At 43.3% G+C, this 19,245-nt stretch overlaps 1 protein-coding gene across 1 annotated transcript; it reads left to right on the top strand.

Annotated features, from left to right (window-relative positions):
* The first annotated feature begins 1 nt into the window (after position 1).
* Positions 2-2,312, top strand: PGBD4 (piggyBac transposable element derived 4). The gene has a single exon (XM_003900722.4). It carries the CDS (start codon positions 543-545, stop codon positions 2,298-2,300), a length of 1,758 nt encoding a protein of 585 aa, XP_003900771.2. The 5' UTR covers positions 2-542; the 3' UTR covers positions 2,301-2,312.
* Positions 2,313-19,245: the final 16,933 nt, after the last annotated feature.

Genomic DNA, 19,245 nt, shown 5'->3' with positions numbered 1-19,245 from the left:
ATCATGGCCGATCGACTAGCGAGGCGGAAGTAAGGCGGAAGTACTGCCCTAAACTCCCGGCACTCTGGATTGGAAGGCGGCGCACAGAGCGTGTGTCAAGTGCCCATGAAGGGGACTGCCCATGAGGTGAAAGTCAAGTGTGTGTTGCTGTGGCAGCCACGGAGGCCAAGGACCTCACGGGAGTAAAAGATGACGAGACTGGCTTCGGGAGAAACACCATCCGGAAGAGACCTTTCAAAAAACTTCTAGAGACTCCCCAAGACGTATGAGATGAAAGGCTTCTATGTGCGTTTAACCCATTTCTCCTTAGCCCCTTGATTACGCGCTGCTGTGCGGCGACTGCAGCGCTTACGCCGAGATAACTCGTGTATTACAGTCACAACCTTACTCCCAAAGTTTGCCACGAAATATCTCGCTTCTGTTATTTTCGCATGGTTCTGGTATATTGACTTTTGAAACAAAAGACATCATTCTGTTTATAGCATTCTGTTTTTAGTAGTGGTATTTCCATTTACAAAATATAGTGATTCTCAATCGCCGAAATGTCAAATCCTAGAAAACGTACCATTCCTATGCGTGATGGTAATACCGGTCTCGAACAGTTGCTGGCCGAAGATTCATTTGATGAATCTGATTTTTCGGAAATAGACGATTCCGATACTTTTTCGGATAGTGCTTTAGAAGACGATAAGATCAGGCCTCTGTCCCATTTAGAATCTGATGGAAAGAGCCCTACATCATCTGACTCAGGGCGCCCTATGAAATGGTCAGCTCGTGCTATGATTCCACGTCAAAGGTATGACTTTACCGGCACACCTGGCAGAAAAGTCGATGTCAGTGATATCACTGACCCATTGCAGTATTTTGAACTGTTCTTTACTGAGGAATTAGTTTCAAAAATTACTAGAGAAACAAATGCCCAAGCTGCCTTGTTGGCTTCAAAGCCACCGGGTCCGAAAGGATTTTCGCGAATGGATAAATGGAAAGACACTGACAATGACGAGCTCAAAGTCTTTTTTGCAGTAATGTTACTGCAAGGTATTGTGCAGAAACCTGAGCTGGAGATGTTTTGGTCAACAAGGCCTCTTTTGGATACACCTTATCTCAGGCAAATTATGACTGGTGAAAGATTTTTACTTTTGTTTCGGTGCCTGCATTTTGTCAACAGTTCTTCTATATCTGCTGGTCAATCAAAGGCCCATATTTCATTGCAGAAGATCAAACCTGTGTTCGACTTTCTTGTAAATAAATTTTCAACTGTATATACTCCAAACAGAAACATTGCAGTTGATGAATCACTGATGCTGTTCAAGGGGCCGTTAGCTATGAAGCAGTACATCCCGACAAAACGAGTACGATTTGGTCTGAAGCTATATGTACTTTGTGAAAGTCAATCTGGTTACGTGTGGAATGCGCTTGTTCACACAGGGCCTGGTATGAATTTGAAAGATTCAGCCGATGGCCTGAAATCATCGCGCATTGTTCTTACCTTGGTCAATGACCTTCTTGGCCAAGGGTATTGTGTCTTCCTCGATAACTTTAATATATCTCCCATGCTTTTCAGAGAATTACATCAAAATAGGACTGATGCAGTTGGGACCGCTCGTTTGAACAGAAAACAGATTCCAAATGATCTGAAAAAAAGGATTGCAAAGGGGACGACTGTAGCCAGATTCTGTGGTGAACTGATGGCACTGAAATGGTGTGACGGGAAGGAGGTGACAATGTTGTCAACATTCCACAATGATACTGTGATTGAAGTAAACAACAGAAATGGAAAGAAAACTAAAAAGCCACGTGTCATTGTGGATTATAATGAGAATATGGGAGCGGTGGACTCGGCTGATCAGATGCTTACTTCTTATCCATCTGAGCGCAAAAGACACAAGGTTTGGTATAAGAAATTCTTTCACCACCTTCTACACATTACAGTGCTGAACTCCTACATCCTGTTCAAGAAGGACAATCCTGAGCACACTATGAGCCATATAAACTTCAGACTGGCATTGATTGAAAGAATGCTGGAAGAGCATCACAAGCCAGGGCAGCAACACCTTCGAGGTCGTCCGTGCTCTGATGATGTCACACCTCTTCGTCTGTCTGGAAGACATTTCCCCAAGAGCATACCACCAACGTCAGGGAAACAGAATCCAACTGGTCGCTGCAAAATTTGCTGCTCCCAATACGACAAGGATGGCAAAAGGATCCGGAAAGAAACACGCTATTTTTGTGCTGAATGTGATGTTCCGCTTTGTGTTGTTCCGTGCTTTGAAATTTACCACACGAAAAAAAATTATTAAATACCGATCATCATATACATCTGTTCCATTAGGATTAGAGACAAGTGCTGTTTAGAAATAACTCCAAGACTGGGAGGCCGACCTGGATGGATCACCTGAGATCAGGAGTTCAAGACCAGCCTGGCTAACATGGTGAAACCCTGTCTCTACTAAAAATACAAAAATTAGCTGGGTGTGGTGGTGCATGCCTGTAATCCAAGCTACTTGGGAGGCTGAGGAAGGAGAATTGCTTGAATCCGTGAGGCAGAGGTTGCAGTGAACTGAGATCACACCACTGCACTCCAGCCTGGGTGACACGAGACTCAATCTCAAAAAAAAAAAAAAAAGAAATAACTCCAAGAACAGTTTTGTTGTCATTGTTTGTTTCTTTCATTTTTTTTTTTTTTTTGTTTGAGACGGAGTTTCAGTCTTGTTGCCCAGGCTGGAGTGCGATGGCATGATCTCAGCTCACTGTAACCTCCACCTCCCAGGTTCAAGCGATTCTCCTGCCTCAGCCTCCCTAGTAACTAGGATTACAGGCATGCGCCACCACATCCACCTAATTTTGCATTTTTAGTAGAGACTGGGTTTATCCATGTTGGTCAGGCTAGTCTTGATCTCCGACCTCAGGTGATCTGCCCGTCTGGGCCTCACAAAGTCCTGGGATTATAGGTGTGAGCCACCACGCCTAGCCCCAAGAACAGTTTTTATATTTTATTTTCACATTGAAAATCAGTCAGATTTGCTTCAGCCTCAAAGAGGGTATTTATGTAAAATTAAATGAGTGCAGGCAGCGAGCTACGCTTTTTTTTTTCCTAAATAGGAAATGGGAAGGAGATACTGTCTCTGAACAAAAATAGCTGGAGAAACATGTAACTGTTAACTAAGGGTTGCCTCTAGTGAAAACGGTTGGAAGACAATTTATATGATGCTACACTATTCTTCCTGTTGTGATTGCTTTACTGTGAACATAACAAGGTTGTACTGGGGAGGAGAGCAGGGGTTGATTGCTGTCAATGTTGATTGCCAAGATTTCAGACATATTTGCTCCAGTCCTTTCGTTTTCTTTATGGTGGAAAGTGAAGTGACTTGCCCAAGATCTTTGTCGGCCCTAAACATCGCTGTCTTTACTACAGATTCCTATTGAGGGCAATGCATGTTTTAGCCTTGTGCTCTCTTAGAGTTAGCATCCTGGGAAAGAGTAACAGCAATTGAAAAAAGAGATTCAAGAGCCAAGTACTCAGCCCTGGCAGGGGATGGGGACGTGGTGCCCAGAGCCACCCCTATACTCCAGTCTCCCTGGCATCAGCTACTGCAGCCCTGGGGTACTTGCCCTCATCTTTTTGCTGAAGATAGTTATTTCTTCATATTTGATCGCTGGAAGGAGCAGTACTGCTCAGAAACAAAGACAAAAAAAAAACACACATTTGACTTTCTTGTCTGCCAAATACATCTCTTATTTGCTAGGGAAGTGGTAATTCAGGCTCAAGAAGTGTATGGAGAAGATTTATTTTCAATCTTTTTACTTTAAAATATGCCTTAGTTTTTGAATAGATAAGACATTCCAGTTTAAGAAAGTAAAAAAGTCAGTTCAGAAGGGAGAAAGGAAAGATAGTGTTGATTTTAATCAGACTGTGATGTACCTACTAGACACAGACAGGGCCAGTGGCAAGGCCATCAGAAAACTTTTTCCCAAGGCCACACCACACCTGCAAAACACCTAACAACCTTCTTCTTTTCAGTGATTACCGCTTCCTTACCAATGACTTCGCTTTGTTCCTCGTGCCTCCAAACAGATTGCTGAGATACCCAATCCAGAGCCAATCTTGGCTTCCCTAGACTCTCCTCAATCATTCAACAGAAGCCCAAATCTTGTAAAAGTTCCTTTCTGGGCCAGGCGCGGTGGCTCACGCCTGTAATCCCAGTACTTTGGGAGGCTGAGGCGGGCGAATCACGAGGTCAGGAGTTTGAGATCAGCCTGGCCAACATGGTGAAACCCTGTCTCTACTAAAAATACAAAAAAAAAAAAAAAAAAATTGGCAGGTGCCTGTAATCCCAGCTACTCAGGAGGCTGAGGCAGGAGAATTGCTTGCACCTGGGATGTGGAGGTTGCAGTGAGCCGAGATCGCACCACTGCACTCCAGCCCTGGCAACAGAGTGAGGCTCCTTCTCAAAAAATAAAAAAGTTTCTTTCTGTTCCCTCTTACTGTTATATCTTTGGTTTCTCTGGTGTGGAGTCTTCCTTACAGCAGCAAGCTCATAAACTTAACTTGACTGCAGGTGTGTTCCTTGGTGGTCTTTATCTGATAGACTTTGTCACATGGTACAATATTCAAAAGGTATGAGTATAAAAAAAAAAAACTCCCACCTACTTCTCTCCCTGGTCACCTAATTCTCAAGAGGCAATCAGGGTTGCCATTTTCCTGAGTATTCTTCCACAGATAGTCAACTGTCTACAGAAAAATATATACGTTAAAAATAAGGCCAGGCACAGCAGCATGCCTGTATTCCCAGCTACTCAGGAGGTTGAGGCAGGAGGATCAGTTGAGGCCAGGAAAGCCAGGAATGTGAAGCTGTAGTGTGCTATGATAGCAGGCCTGTGAATAGCCATTGCAATCCATACTGGGCAACAGGACCTGTCTCTTTAAAAAAAAAAAAAAAAAAGACAAAAAAATACTTGTAGTTTTTTTTGTTAAAAAACAAATCCATACATGCATATATATGTATATACATAGTATGCTACCAGTTGTGTGGAAAAAAGGGGCAAAATATATATTTATTTAACTTATATACAAATAACATTCTAGAAATAAAATTATTGTTTAATATAAAATACACTAATATATAATAATGTATTACCTAACATGATTATATATAACTATAATGTGTACTGTGTTTTACATATATATTTCCACAGCATGCTATAAATGCAATCCTGCACTTTGCTCTTTTTACTTAATATATCTTGGAAATCATCCTTTATTAGTACATAAAGAGCTTCATAATTCCTTTTTACGGCTGTAAAATGTCCCAGCTTATGGATGGACTGGTTCTCTATCAAGCAACATTAAGATTGTGGCCTATTTTACTATTCCTGATTTTGCTGAAGTGAATTTCTTTTGCCATGTGATTTCCACAGGTGTATATATGTAGCATAATTCGTACTAGTAGAAAGTAGAATTGCTAGATCAAAGAGTACGTGCCTTTGTAACTTTGATGATATTGTGAAATCTTTTTCCACAGAAGTTGTTGCAACTTTCACTCTCACCAGCAATGTGTAAGATAACTTGCTCCTCCATACCCTCACCAATAATGAGCTATCAAATGTTATTTTTGCCAAGCAAATAAATTAAAAGTGATATCTCAGTTTTTGTTTGTTTGTTTTTTGAGACAGAGTTTCACTCTTTGTTGCCCAGGCTGGAGTGCAGTGGTGTGATCTCGGCTCACTGTAACTTCCGCCTCCCTGATTCAAGCGATTCTCCTGCCTCAGCCTCCCGAGTAGCCTGAATTACAGGCACCCGCCACCACACCCAGTTAATTTTTGTATTTTTAGTAGAGATGGGGTTTCACTATGTTGGGCAGGCTGATCTCGAACTCCTGACCTCAGGTGAGCCACCTGCCTTGGCCTCCCAAAGTGCTGGGATTACAGGCGTGAGCCACCATGCCTGGCCCTTCTTGTTTGTTTTGAGACAGAGTCTCGCTCTGTCAGCCAGGCTGAAATGCAGTGGCACCATCTTGGCTCACTGCAACCTCTGTCTCCCGGGCTCAAGCAATTCTCCTGCCTCAGCTTCCCAGGTAGCTAGGATTACAGAGGTGTGCCACCACACCCGGCTAATTTTTGTACTTTTAGTAGAGATGGGGTTTAACCATGTTGGCCAGGCTGGTCTCAAACTCCTGACCTCAGGTAATCTGCCTGCCTTGACCTTCCAAAGTGCTGGGATTACAGGTGTGAGCCACCAGGCCCGGCCTCTTCTTGGTTTTTTAATCCCTCTTCAGCCATATGGTGAATTAAATCTAAGTTGTATTGTAGGATTAATGGAGAGCAGCTAAAGAGGAATAAAGCCATGTGTTCAGCCAATGATAGTTATCATGAAGGATAAAAGGCTCAAAATCCTGATTTTAAAATTCCAAATGCTGATTTTAAAATCAGTACATGTTGAGCTGAGCCCTGAGACAGGCCTTTGTTTCAGTCCCAACCACAGCAGAAGTAAGCATTTTTGGAACCATAGGAAAAAGATTATTTGAGAAATAATGGAATGGGACAAAAGATTATAATGTGCTACGGCTCTCTGATCATTACACTTTCTTTTTTTTTTTTTTTTTTTTTTTTTTTTGAGACGGAGTCTTGCTCTGTGCCCCAGGCTGGAGTGCAGTGGCGCGATCTCGGCTCACTGCAAGCTCCGCCCCCCCGGGTTCACGCCATTCTCCTGCCTCAGCCTCCCAAGTAGCTGGGACTACAGGCGCCCACCACCTCGCCCGGCTAATTTTCTTGTATTTTTAGTAGAGATGGGATTTCACCATGTTGGCCAGGATGGTCTCAATCTCTTGACCTTGTGATCTGCCTGCCTCAGCCTCCCAGAGTGCTGGGATTACAGGTGTGAGCCACGGCACCCGGCCCAGCCAAATCACTTTCTACTCTTACCCTGCTTTGTGACCTGGAAGGGTGGACCTTTAAGGGCTGCAAAAATTCAGTTCCATTTCCTTCTGGCTTCCTATTGGGTTCAGCCAGTGGGAGCTATCAGTAACACATCCCTTGCAGTTTCTCTTAAGGCTCCCAGTACTTCAACAATTTTAATAAAGGGATAGTTGACAATCGCCCCTTTTGAGTGTTCCCTTTCTTTCTTGCCAAGACCCTGACCCATATGTATTTCAAGTAGAACTACATATGTTTATTATTGCAAATAGCGTTAAAGTAAGAAGTGATCAGTTTACTATCCAAGCCGTTCACTTTTCTGCCTCTTCTTTTTTTGCTGCCTAGCTCTTGACTTCATATCATGGCCACAAGGGGGTGAACAAAGATAGGGACAGAAACAAATCTCAAAACCCATGCTTTAGGAATTTTTATAAATGTTCGATTACACCAACAGAAGTTAACTGGGGTTTACAGGTAATATTTCTTTTTTATTCAGTGTTCTTTTTAAGTTTCTGTCTTTGGCAACATTTTTATAGTCAGGGAATTATAAAGCTATTTTTCAAAATAAAAGGGGAAGTAAACTTGCTAAAAATATATAATAGAATTTACTTTGAACTCTTAAAGTTGGAATCTGTGAAAAACCAGTTATCATCTTTATCTGGACTTTTCATGATCACTTAAAGCAACATCTTCAGGGACTGTCTCGGCCTTTCCCCCCCTCTTTCAGTATTCTGCTTGTTGGCACTGATGTAACGGTGCTTTTTAAACTATTCTGCACACACTGGCTATCTATTTACATGGAAGAGTTAGTCAGTTATAAGGTATGACTACAAAGTAACGAGGATTATACCTTTAGCCACTTCTCTTTTATATTTAAATCAATGGGTTTGTGGTTTTTTTTTTTAAAATAGAGTAACACTAGCAGAATGCTTGGGAAACTTCAGCTGTGCTAATCTCCAGATACCCCATTTACTTTAAGTGATTTTTGAGCTTTAAGTTTTCAAATCTCATTTCCTTCAAGTAGACTAGCTAATCTTTTTCACTCCAGTAAACTGGAGCCAATTCCCATAATATTTTTAAATGCTTGTCATCCACTAGAACTGTGGATGTGGCTTTCTGAAGTTCCCTATGAAGTCCTCTGAAATCGGATGGGTCATCCATCATTTTCAGAGGGAGTTCAAGATGAATCCTAACTTGCCTCAGTGTCCTGCAAAAATAAATTATAATGGAAGGATTTCACTTTCCTCATTTTACTCTAAGTTCTCATCCCTTCCACCAAAATTCAGTGAAAAACATAAGTAAAATAAATTGTGAAAGTGTGAAGATATGCTAAATAACTTATAAACATGAAGAGGAGGTAATCATCTTTGATATTAAGAAATGTTATAAAATTATAAACATCCCAAGATATTCTAAAGTGCTTTGTAAATGCTAAACTGTAAATATTGTTAGTTACTGTAATTGAACAAGAGTAACTAAGAAGTGAAAGTGTTAGGGGGAAGGAGTTATATTGCACTGACTATGCTTTGTGCTTTTAGGCTCTGCTGGCCTGGTGAACCCCGCTTCTCAAATGGCCTGTGGTACAGGTATGGAGATGTTCAATGCACTATGAGGGACACAGGCTAAAGGACTGGCTCTAAGACCAGTCACAGAACTTAAGCACAGTAAACTCCAGTTCCACACACGACATCCTAAGCCCCCCTTATGTAGTCTCTGTTGCTGCCTCACATGCCAGCCCTTATAAAGCGTTAGTGCTCTGTTTATATCTCTACATAATAAATGCAAAAGCTGGATCTCCTTCATGCCTCTATTAGGGTTTTACTTAAAAAAAACAAAAACAAAAAAACAAAAAAACAAAAAACTGTGGGCTGGGCACAGTGGCTCACACCCGTAATCCCAGCACTTTCGGAGGCCCAGGCAGGTGGATTGCCTGAGCTCAGGAGTTCGAGACTAGCCTGGCCAACATGGTGAAACCCTGTCTCCACTGAAAATACAAAAATTAGCCGGGCATGGTGGCACACCACTGTAATCCCAGCTACATGCGAGGCTGAGGCAGGAGAATCACTTGAACTCAGGAGGCAGAGGTTGTAGTGAGCTAAGGTGCGCCATCGCCCTCCAGCTGGGCAACAGAGCAAGACCTTATCTCAAAAAAATAAATAAAAATGTACTATCATCAATGTGCAAATGGGTGGATGATAAAATTTAACCATCTCAACTATTTTTTATTTATCGGGGGTTGGGGGATAGTGTCTCACTCTGTTGCCCAGGCTGGAGTTCAGTGGCGCCATCTCAGCTCACTGCAAGCTCCGCCTCCCGGGTTCACGCCATTCTCCTGCCTCAGCCTCCCAAGTAGCTGGGACTACAGGTGCCCGCCACCACGCCTGGCTAATTTTTTGTATTTTTTAGTAGAGACGGGGTGTCACTGTGTTAGCCAGGATGGTCTGGATCTCCTGATCTCGTGATCTGCCCGCCTCGGCCTCCCAGAGTGCTAGGATTACAGGCATGAGCCACTGCGCCTGGCCCATCTCAACTATTTTTAAGTGTACATTTTAAGTGTACATTTCAGTAGTGTTAAGTATGTCACTGTTGTAAGTATTAAGTTATCGTTGTTGTAAAACTAATCTCCAGAACTTTTTCATCTTGCAAAACTGAAACTTTACCCGTTAAGCTCCCCATTTCCCGACAGCCTCTGGCAGCCACCATTCTTTCTGCTTCTGTAAATTTGACTACCTTTTTGTTTTGCTTTGTTTTGAGATGGAGTCTTGCTCTGTCACCCAGGCTGGAGTGCAGTAGCATGATCTTGGCTCCCTGCAACCTCTGCCTCCCAGGTTCAAGCGATTCTTCTGCCTCAGCCTCCTGAGTAGCTGGGACTACATGTACACGGCCACCACTCCTGGATAATTTTTATATTTTTAGTACAGATGGGGTTTCACAATATTGGCCGGGCTGGTCTGGAACTCCTAACCTTGTGATCCACCCGACTCGGCCTCCCAAAGTGCTGGGATTACAGGTGTGAGCCACCACACCCGTTGAATTGGACTACTTTAACTCATACAAGTGGAATCATACAGCAGGTGTCTTTTCGTGAATAGCTTATTTCACTCAGGATAATGACCTCAAGGTTTATTCATGTTCTGGTATGTGTCTGAATGTTTTTCTTTTTAAAGACTGAATAAACTACATTGAATGTATGTACGATTTTTGTTTATCCATTCATCTGTCGATGGACAGATGGGTTGCTCCCACCTTTTGGCCATTGTGAATGATGCTGCTAAGAACATAGGTATACAAATATCTGTTCAAGTGCTTTCCTTCACTTCTTTTAGGTATATACCTAGAAGTGGGATTGCTGGATAATATAGTAATTCTATTTTCAGACTGTTTTCCATAGTGGCTGCCCCATTTTACACTCCCACCAACAGTACACAAGTTTCTCCACATCCTTGCTGACACTTATTATTTTCTGTTGTGTTTCTTTCTTTTTCTTTTTGAGACAGGGTTTTGCTCACTTTCCCGGGCTGGAGTGCAATGGCATAATCATGGCTCACTATAGCCTCAATCTCCTGGGCTCAAGCAATCCACCCACCTCGTCCTCCCAAGTAGCTGGGACTACACGCATGCACCAATTCACCTGGCTAATTGTTTATTTTCTGTAGAGACAGAAAAAAAACATGTTGCTCATGCTAGTCTCAAATCTGAGCTCAAGCAATCCTCCTGACTCAGCCTCCCAAACTGGTGGAATTACAGGTGTGAGCTACCATGCCTAGCCTTTAGCCTATTTTTAAATAGGATGTTTTTGTTTTTGAATTGTAGGAGTATTGTATATATTTTGAATATTAACTTCATATAGAATGTATGATTTGCAAATATTTTTTTCCATCTGCAGGTTGCTTTTTCACTCTTGATTGTGCTATTTAATGCACAGAAGTTTCTAATTTTGATGTAATTCATGTTGTTTTTATTTTATTTTGGTTATCTGTGCTCTTCTTGGTGTGTCATGTCTAAGAAATAATTTCTTTTTTTTTTTTTTGTCGTTGTTGTTGTTGTTGAGATGGAGTCTCGTTCTGTCTCCCAGGCTGGAGTGCAGTGGGACAGTCTCAGCTCACTGCAACCTCCACCTCCCGGGTTCAAGCGATTCTCCTGCCTCAGCCTTTGAGTAGCTACGATTACAGTCACGGGCCACAACGCCTGGCTAATTTTTGTATTTTTAGTAGAGGTGGGGTTTCATCATGTTGGCCAGGCTGGTCTTGAACTCCTGAGCTCAAGTGATCTGCCTGCCTCAGCCTCCCAAAGTGCTGCGATTACAGGTATGGGCCACCACACCTGGCATGAAATCATTTCTAAATTCATTGTCATGAAGCTTTCCCCATATGTTTTCTTCTAAGAATTTTGTAGTTTTCTTATTGTCTTTTTACGACTACCTTTTCTGCATTTGTTGGGAGATTTCTCTGCTTCTTGTGGGATCTAGACTACTCATGTCCTGTGGGTAGAGTTGTTGGTCAAGGATGTGTTTGTTTACTCAATCATGCTGATAGAGGCAGGAGGCAGATAAACTCTAGGCAGATAGGGGCCGGTCCCTGGCAAAATCCCACTTTTGAGCTCAAAAGCCTAAAACCCATGGCCCAAAGTGAGAACCTCCATCCCTGTGTGCCTGCTCTCTCTCAGTTGGTTCTTTCTGAATAATGTCTTTTTTTTTTTTTTTTTTTTTTGGAGACGGAGTCTCGCTCTGTCGCCCAGGCTGGAGTGCAGTGGCCGGATCTCAGTTCACTGCAAGCTCCGCCTCCTGGGTTTACGCCATTCTCCTGCCTCAGCCTCCCGAGTAGCTGGGACTACAGGTGCCCGCCACCTCGCCCGGCTAGTTTTTTTGTATTTTTTAGTAGAGATGGGGTTTCACCGTGTTAGCCAGGATGGTCTCGATCTCCTGACCTCGTGATCCGCCCGTCTCGGCCTCCCAAAGTGCTGGGATTACAGGCTTGAGCCACCGCGCCCGGCCTGAATAATGTCTTTTTACTAATTTAATGCTGCCTTTTCCAAAACCACCTACTACCCGTCCCACACGCTATCCTGTGCCTGTAAAGATCCCAGACTCAGCCAGTAGAGAAGAGAAGCAGCTGATGTCAGGGAGAGGTAACCTGACTTCAAAGATGACAGCTGGATGTTGGAAAGAGGAAACTTGACTTCGGAAGAGAGAGGTAGAGAGATCACTTGGCTTTAGGGGAGAGCAACCTGCCCTTCCCATCCCTCTCCAGCTCTCCTCTTTGCTCAGAGCTGCTTTTGTTGCTCAATGAAATTCTCTGCATTTGCCATCCTTCAGTTCTTCTGTGTGACCTCATTCCCCCTGGGCACTGGACAAGAATTCAGGATGCACCAAGTGCGGGTAGCTGAAAAGGCTGTCACACTGGCCCTTTGCCCTCGCTGGTGAAGGGCAGCCACCCCACTCAATGAGGCAAAATGCCCACTGAGCTGATAACACACTGCTGTTTGTGGATGGCAGAGCTAAGCGAGCATTGTAACCTGCCTCTAAGGCCTTGGGGTCACAGGCACTCCCACCCGGCTACTGCCGTGGGGCCTGCAAGGAGTTCACTTCTGCCAGCACTAAAGCAGTGTGCTGGCTCCCGCACTCACTCTCCTGTGCACTCCCTCCAGCAAGGGATGGAGCATGGCTGCAGACAGAGTTTGCTCCTGCTGGTGCTGAAGTGACCGGCCGATTCCCACACTCCTTTGCTCATGTGCTACTTCCAGCAAGGGCCTGAGCAGAGTGGGCTGAGTAAATGGGGGACCCCTGTCATGAGTTCTACAAAGGCGTCAAGAAAATCTATTGTATCGATATTGCTTTTGGAGCAGTCCTCTCCTTTATTTAATTTTATTTTTATTATTATTTTTTTGAGATGGAGTCTTGCTCTTTTACCCAGGCTGGAGTGCAGTGGTGTGATCTTGGCTCACTGCAACCTCTGCCTCCCGGGTTCAAGTGATTCTCCTGCCTCAGCCTCCCTAGTAGCTGGGATTACAGGCACACATCACCATGCCCTGCTAATTTTTGTATTTTTAGTAGAGACAGAGTTTCACTATGTTGGCCAGGCTGGTCTTGCACTCCTAACATTAGGTGATCCACCTGCCTTGGCCTCCCAAAGTGCTGGGATTACAGACGTAAGCCACTGTGCCTGGCCAGTCCTCTCTTTTAGAATGGAGAATATTTTCCTAGGTATAGATTCTTCTAAAACTGACAGCACCTCTCAGTTTTCACATACATACATATCACCTGCGAATGTTGTAAAAAATGTACACTTTAATTAGGAAGGCCTGGGTAGGGCCCGAGGTTCTTAATTTTTTTTTTTTTTTTTTTTTTTGAGACAGAGTTTCACTCTTGTCGCCCGGGGCAGAGTACAATGGTGTGATCTCAGCTCACTGCAACTTCTGCCTCCTGGGTTCAAGCTATTCTCCTGCCTCAGTCTCCAGAGTAGCTGGGATTACAGGCATATGTCACCACGCCTGGCTAATTTTTGTATTTTTAGTAGAGACAGGGTTTCACCACATTGGCCAGGTTAGTCTCAAACTCCTGACCTCAGGTGATCCGCCTGTCTTGGCCTCCCAAAGTGCTGGGACTACAGGCATGAGCCACCGCACCCGGCCCAACAGGTTCTGCATTTCTAAGAAGCTCCTTCATGCTACTAGTGGTTGGACCCACTTTAAGTAGGAAAGGAGGAGACCTGAGATTATGTACGGCCTTTTGTTCCTGGGTGGGCTATGAGGAGCCTCCAGTTCAGATGCTAAAATATCAATTATTTTTCAGTTTTTATCATATGACAAGCAGCTCCATGAAGTTTCACATAGCACTACAGGATCTCATCCTTTTTATTCTCACAACAATGCTGTATCTTATGACTTACTACGGATGTCAATTTGGTATTCATGAGCTAAATTAGCAGGGTATGAGAGTTTACCACAGGGCTAGTCACCATTTCGGGGGGTCCTAAGGACTTTTGCCTTTGTAGATCACTTTCCTCCATAAAAAAATTAAAAATTATATTTTATTACTGCACTGAGATAAGGATACAGGCAGATTCATTATTGTATATTCACTATTATTTATTTCTTATTTTAAAAGGAATTAAGACATTTTTGTGGAGCCCTGAAAGTATGATTGGCGCTAGGCCCTGTATCTCCTGTGCCTAATGGGAAAGCTGGCCTCGGTTTGTTGAAGACTCTAATTCAGAATTCTACGGGTGAGACTGGCAGCCATACAATACTTGGCAGATTGCTGAGCTCCCACAGTTAATGGGCAGAGGCAGATAGCTGGAATTCCTGTGATTTTCAGACAGGATGCTGTCTGAAACTGGATCAGCAGTGTTGTTGTGAGTTGGTCATAATTTTCCATTGCTGCTTTTGTTTGTTTGCTTGTTTGTTTGCTTGCTTGTTTGTTTGTTTGCTTGTTTTTCTGAAACAGAGTTTTGCTCCCTTGCCCAGGTTGGAGTGCAGTGGCATGAGCTAGGCTCACTGCAACCTGCACCCCCAGGTTCAAGCGATTCTCCTGCCTCAGCCTCCAGAGTAGCTGGGATTACAAGCACGCGCCACCACGCCCAGCTAATTTTGTGTATTTTTAGTAGAAATGCGGTTTCACCATGTTGGCCAGGCTGGTCTCGAACTCCTGACCTCAAGTGATCCGCCCGCCTTGGCCTCCAAAGTGCTGGGATTACAGGCGTGAGCCACCACATCCTGCCTCTTCTTGTTTTTTAATTATAAAAACGGTGTACTCTGTTAGTTTGTGGGGTCTTAACCCTAGAAAGTTTAATGATACAAATGGATACATTTTTGTCTATAATTTCCCAAAAGTCAGACTTTAACACCGGTACTATTGCAGTTCAAGTATCAATCATTCAGTCCCGTGTTGCTAAAGCAGATGTATACATATATAACTTCCCACAGGGGACTTTTTTAGTTGTCAGCACATAAGTTCATAGTCTTCTCTTACAAATACAAGTGACTTTCTGCACTTTGTTTTAAACCTGAAGAATCAACTTGAATCTAGATGTCATCAATGAGGGTAGGAGACTAGCTAGAACCAGATGCTAAAGAAGGGGTGGCAAAATATCTAGGATAGATGGGCTGAGAGTGACAAAAACAGATCACTACAGTTTCAGAAAAGAAGATTCAGGACAGGACCAAATCTGGAAGCCTCAAGGGAAACAGGAAAATCCTGGCCTCTCATTCTACCTCAGGACAAAGGATATTGGAGAAGGGACTGTCTCCTGGGTGCATATCTCGTAACTTTCATCATAAGTTATAATCAAACTGCAAATTCTCTTCATGCTAGTATATCACGGCATTTCCATCTGTGATTAGTGTTCTCAGTGCTCAACCTGGCTGGTCTATCTGAATGGTCATAGTAGGGTCTGGCTTTTCCTCTAATATTCAGACTTATACCCAAATATACTTACAGCAAGGAAGGCCTACCAGGAAAATGCCCCTTCCCAATACTCCCCTGACTTGTTATCTTAGTTGCTGCCTGCATTTGATTCTAACTGAATGCAGAGCTTTGAAGGGTAAATGGCAATCATTTGGGCTGCTGGTTAGCAATGCATTTTCCCTTCTTTTCCTGGGCTCTAAGTCAAGTTCTGGTAAGGTGGTGAAAAAAAGTGTATATACCTCGAGGAACGAGTGTGAGGAGTTCTCGGGTAATGAGGACCCAAATGTTCTTTTTCTTTTCTTTCCTTTTCTTTCTTTCTTTCTTTTTTTTTTTTTTTGGAGATAGAGTCTCTCCCTGTGGCCCAGGCTGGAGTGTAGTGGTGTGATCTCAGCTCACGGCAACCTCCGCCTCCCGGGTTCAATCGATTCTCCTGCCTCAGCCTCCTGAGTAGCTGCGACTACAGGCGCACACCGCCACGCTCGGCCAATTTTTCAGTAGAGATAGGGTTTCATGGTGTTTCCCAGGCTGGTCTCGAACTCCTGAGCTCAGGCAATCTGCCCACCTTGGCCTCCCAAGGTGAGAGCCACTGTGCTGGGCCCAAATGTTCTTTTTCTTTCTAGCTTCAAAGGAGCAAGTGAATCACAGGAACCAGATGTACAATATATTTTTCATTTAGAAGATACCTGTTAACAACCACAGGGTTTTTAGAAAGTTCTGAACAACTCATAAACAAAGCAAATGACTTCTTAAACTTTAAATCTGGTCACTACATGCTAATTATAATATAAATGGAACACTTAGAGTGCTTTGACAGAATATAAGATCACATTCCTTTTTCTGTCATTTGAGCCTCTATATTTAAACACTCAAGAAAAAAATGTTCCTATAAAGAATTACTAAAACTTATAAAGAAACAATAAGAATCCCGGGCCGGGCGCGGTGGCTCAAGCCTGTAATCCCAGCACTTTGGGAGGCCGAGGCGGGTGGATCACGAGGTCAGGAGATCGAGACCATCCTGGCTAACATGGTGAAACCCCGTCTCTACTAAAAATACAAAAAAACTAGCCGGGCGTGGTGGCGGGCGCCTGTAGTCCCAGCTACTCGGAGGCTGAGGCAGGAGAATGGCGTGAACCTGGGAGGCGGAGCTTGCAGTGAGCCGAGATCGCGCCACTGCACTCCAGCCTGGGTGACACAGCGCGAGACTCCGTCTCAAAAAAAAAAAAAAAAAAAAAAAGAAAAGAAACAATAAGAATCATGAATTTAGTTTAAGTGCTATAATTTTTATTTTTTGAGATGGAGTCTGGCTCTGTCACCCAGGCTGGAGTGCAGTGGGTGATCTCATCTCACTGCAACCTCCGCCTTCGTGTTCAAGCGATTCTCCTGCTTCAGCCTGCCAAGTAGCTGCGACTACAGGCGTGCGCCCCCATGCCTGGCTACTTTTTGTATTTTTAGTAGAGACAGGTTTCACCATGTTGGCCAGGCTGGTCTTGAACTCCTGACCTCAAGTAATCCGCCTGCCTCAGCCTCCCAAAGTGCTGGGATTATAGGTGTGAGCCACTGCACCCAGCCTAAGTCCTATAATTACATGTGCAACTGTACAGAAAATAGCCTGACAGATGACCTGGCCATGGAATAAACATAGCTTACATCAGATAGTGAGGGCATCCTGTGAACTTCCAGAAAACTGCAGTCGAGTCGTCATCTTGAGTAAAGGTTTTGGCTGATTTGATAAGAAGTTCTGATAAGAAGGTTTAAAAAAGGACTAATGTATGGAAGCTCTAGAGAAAGAGATTAAATCTTATTATACGGAAGAACTAAGTCAGACAGAATAGATCATTCCCAGGGGATGGCCAGGAATTTCTAGCAGGAATAAGCCACTCAGCCACTTGGTGGAGATGCTGTAAAACAGAATTCAAGTAACATATGGCTGTGCATGATCACTTTAATCTTGGGATTTTGTGGTTCTTTATTTGGAGTCTGAACAGTTGTTGTTTTAAACTGACTGAGAGTTTATTAATAGTGGTTACAGAAAAACCACCATCATTTCTCACATGCCAAGTGAAAAAGATGAAACACATACAAAACAGAGTGCTAGCTGTTATCACTAATACACAATCTTTAAAAAAAAAGTTTATTTTTAATTTTTGTGGGTACATAGTAGGTATATATATTTATGGGTTATATGAGATATTTTGATCCAGGCATGCAATGCATAATAATCACATCATGAAAAATGGGGTATCCATTCCTTTAAGCATTATCTTTGTGTTACAAACATTCCAATTATACTCTCTGGTTTGTTTGTTTGTTTTTTTGAGACTGAGTCTTGCTCTGTCACCCAGGCTGGAGTGCAGTGGTGATCTCAGCTCACTGCAACCTTTGCCTCCTGGATTCAAGCGATTCTCCTGCCTCAGCCTCCTGAGTAGCTGGGATTACAAGGCGCCCACCGCCACACCTGGCTACTTTTTTTTGTATTTTTAGTAGAGATGGGGTTTCACCATGTTGGCCAGGCTGGTCTCGAACTCCTGACCTCAGGTGATCCATCTGCCTCAGCCTCCCAAAGTGTTGGGATTACAGGCGTGAGCCACTGCGCACGGCCACTCTTTTTTTTTGTTTGTTTGTTTTGAGACGGAGTCTCGCTCTGTCGCCCAGGCTGGAGTGCAGTGGCGCGATCTCGGCTCACTGCAAGCTCCACCTCCCAGGTTCACGCCATTCTCCTGCCTCAGCCTCCCTAGTAGCTGGGACTACAGGTGCCCGCCACCACACCCAGCTAATTTTTTCTATTTTTAGTAGAGACGGGGTTTCACCGTGTTAGCCAGGATGGTCTCGATCTCCTGACCTCGTGATCCGCCCACCAGCCTCCCAAAGTCTTTATTTTTAAACGTTAAATTGAATTATTGATTATAGTCTCCGTTTCGTCCTATCAAATACTATGTCTTATTCACTATTTCTATTTTTTTTTTTTTGGTACCCATTAAACATTCCCACCACCCCCACAGTCCCTCACTGCCCTTCCCAGTCTCTAGTAACCACCCTTCTTTTCTCCATGTCCATGAGTTCAATCGTGTTGATTTTTAGATCCCACAAGTAAGTGAGAACATGTGATGTTTGTCTTTCTGTGCCTGGCGTATTTCACTTAACACAATGACCCCCAGTTACATCCATGTTGTTGCAAATGACAGGACTCTTTTTGTGGCTGAATAGTACTCCATTGTGTGTAAGTACCACATTTTCTTTATCCATTCATCTGTTGCTGCACACTTAGGTTGCTTCCAAATCTTGGTTATGATGAATAGAGCTGCAATAAACATGGGAGTGCAGGTATCTCCTCAATATACTGATTTCCTTTCTTTGGGGTATACACCTAGTGGTGGGATTGCTGGATCATATGGTAGCTCTATTTTTAATTTTTTGAGGAACTTCCAAACTGTCCTCCATAGTGGTTGTACTAATTTACATTTCCACCAACAGTTAGAAGAGCTCCCTTTTCTCTACATACTCGCCAGCATGTGTTATTGCCTTTTAGATAAAAGCCATTTTAACTGGGGTGAGATTATTTCTCATTGTAGTTTTGATTTGCATTTCTGTCATCATCAGTGATGTTGAGCACTTTTTCATATGCCTGTTTGCCATTTGTATGTCTTCTTTTGAGAAATGTCTATTAAAATATTTTGCCCAATCAGATTATTAAATTTTTCCCCCCATAGAGTTGTTTGAGCTCCTTATATACTCTGGTTATTAATCCCTTTTCAGATGGGTAATTTGCAAATATTTTCTCCCAATCTCTGGATTGTCTGTTCACTTTACTGATTGTTTCCTTCGCTGTGCAGAAGCTTTTTAACTTGATGTGATCCCATTTGTCCATTCCATTTTTTGCTTTGGTTGCCAGTGCTTGCAGGGTATTACTAAAGAAATTTTTGCCCAGACCA

The sequence above is a fragment of the Papio anubis genome, chromosome 7, assembly GCF_008728515.1.
Source record: "Papio anubis isolate 15944 chromosome 7, Panubis1.0, whole genome shotgun sequence".
NCBI lineage: Eukaryota > Metazoa > Chordata > Mammalia > Primates > Cercopithecidae > Papio > Papio anubis.
The sequence above is the reverse complement of the archived record's forward strand: the minus strand, read 5'-3'. Positions and strand labels throughout refer to the sequence as shown.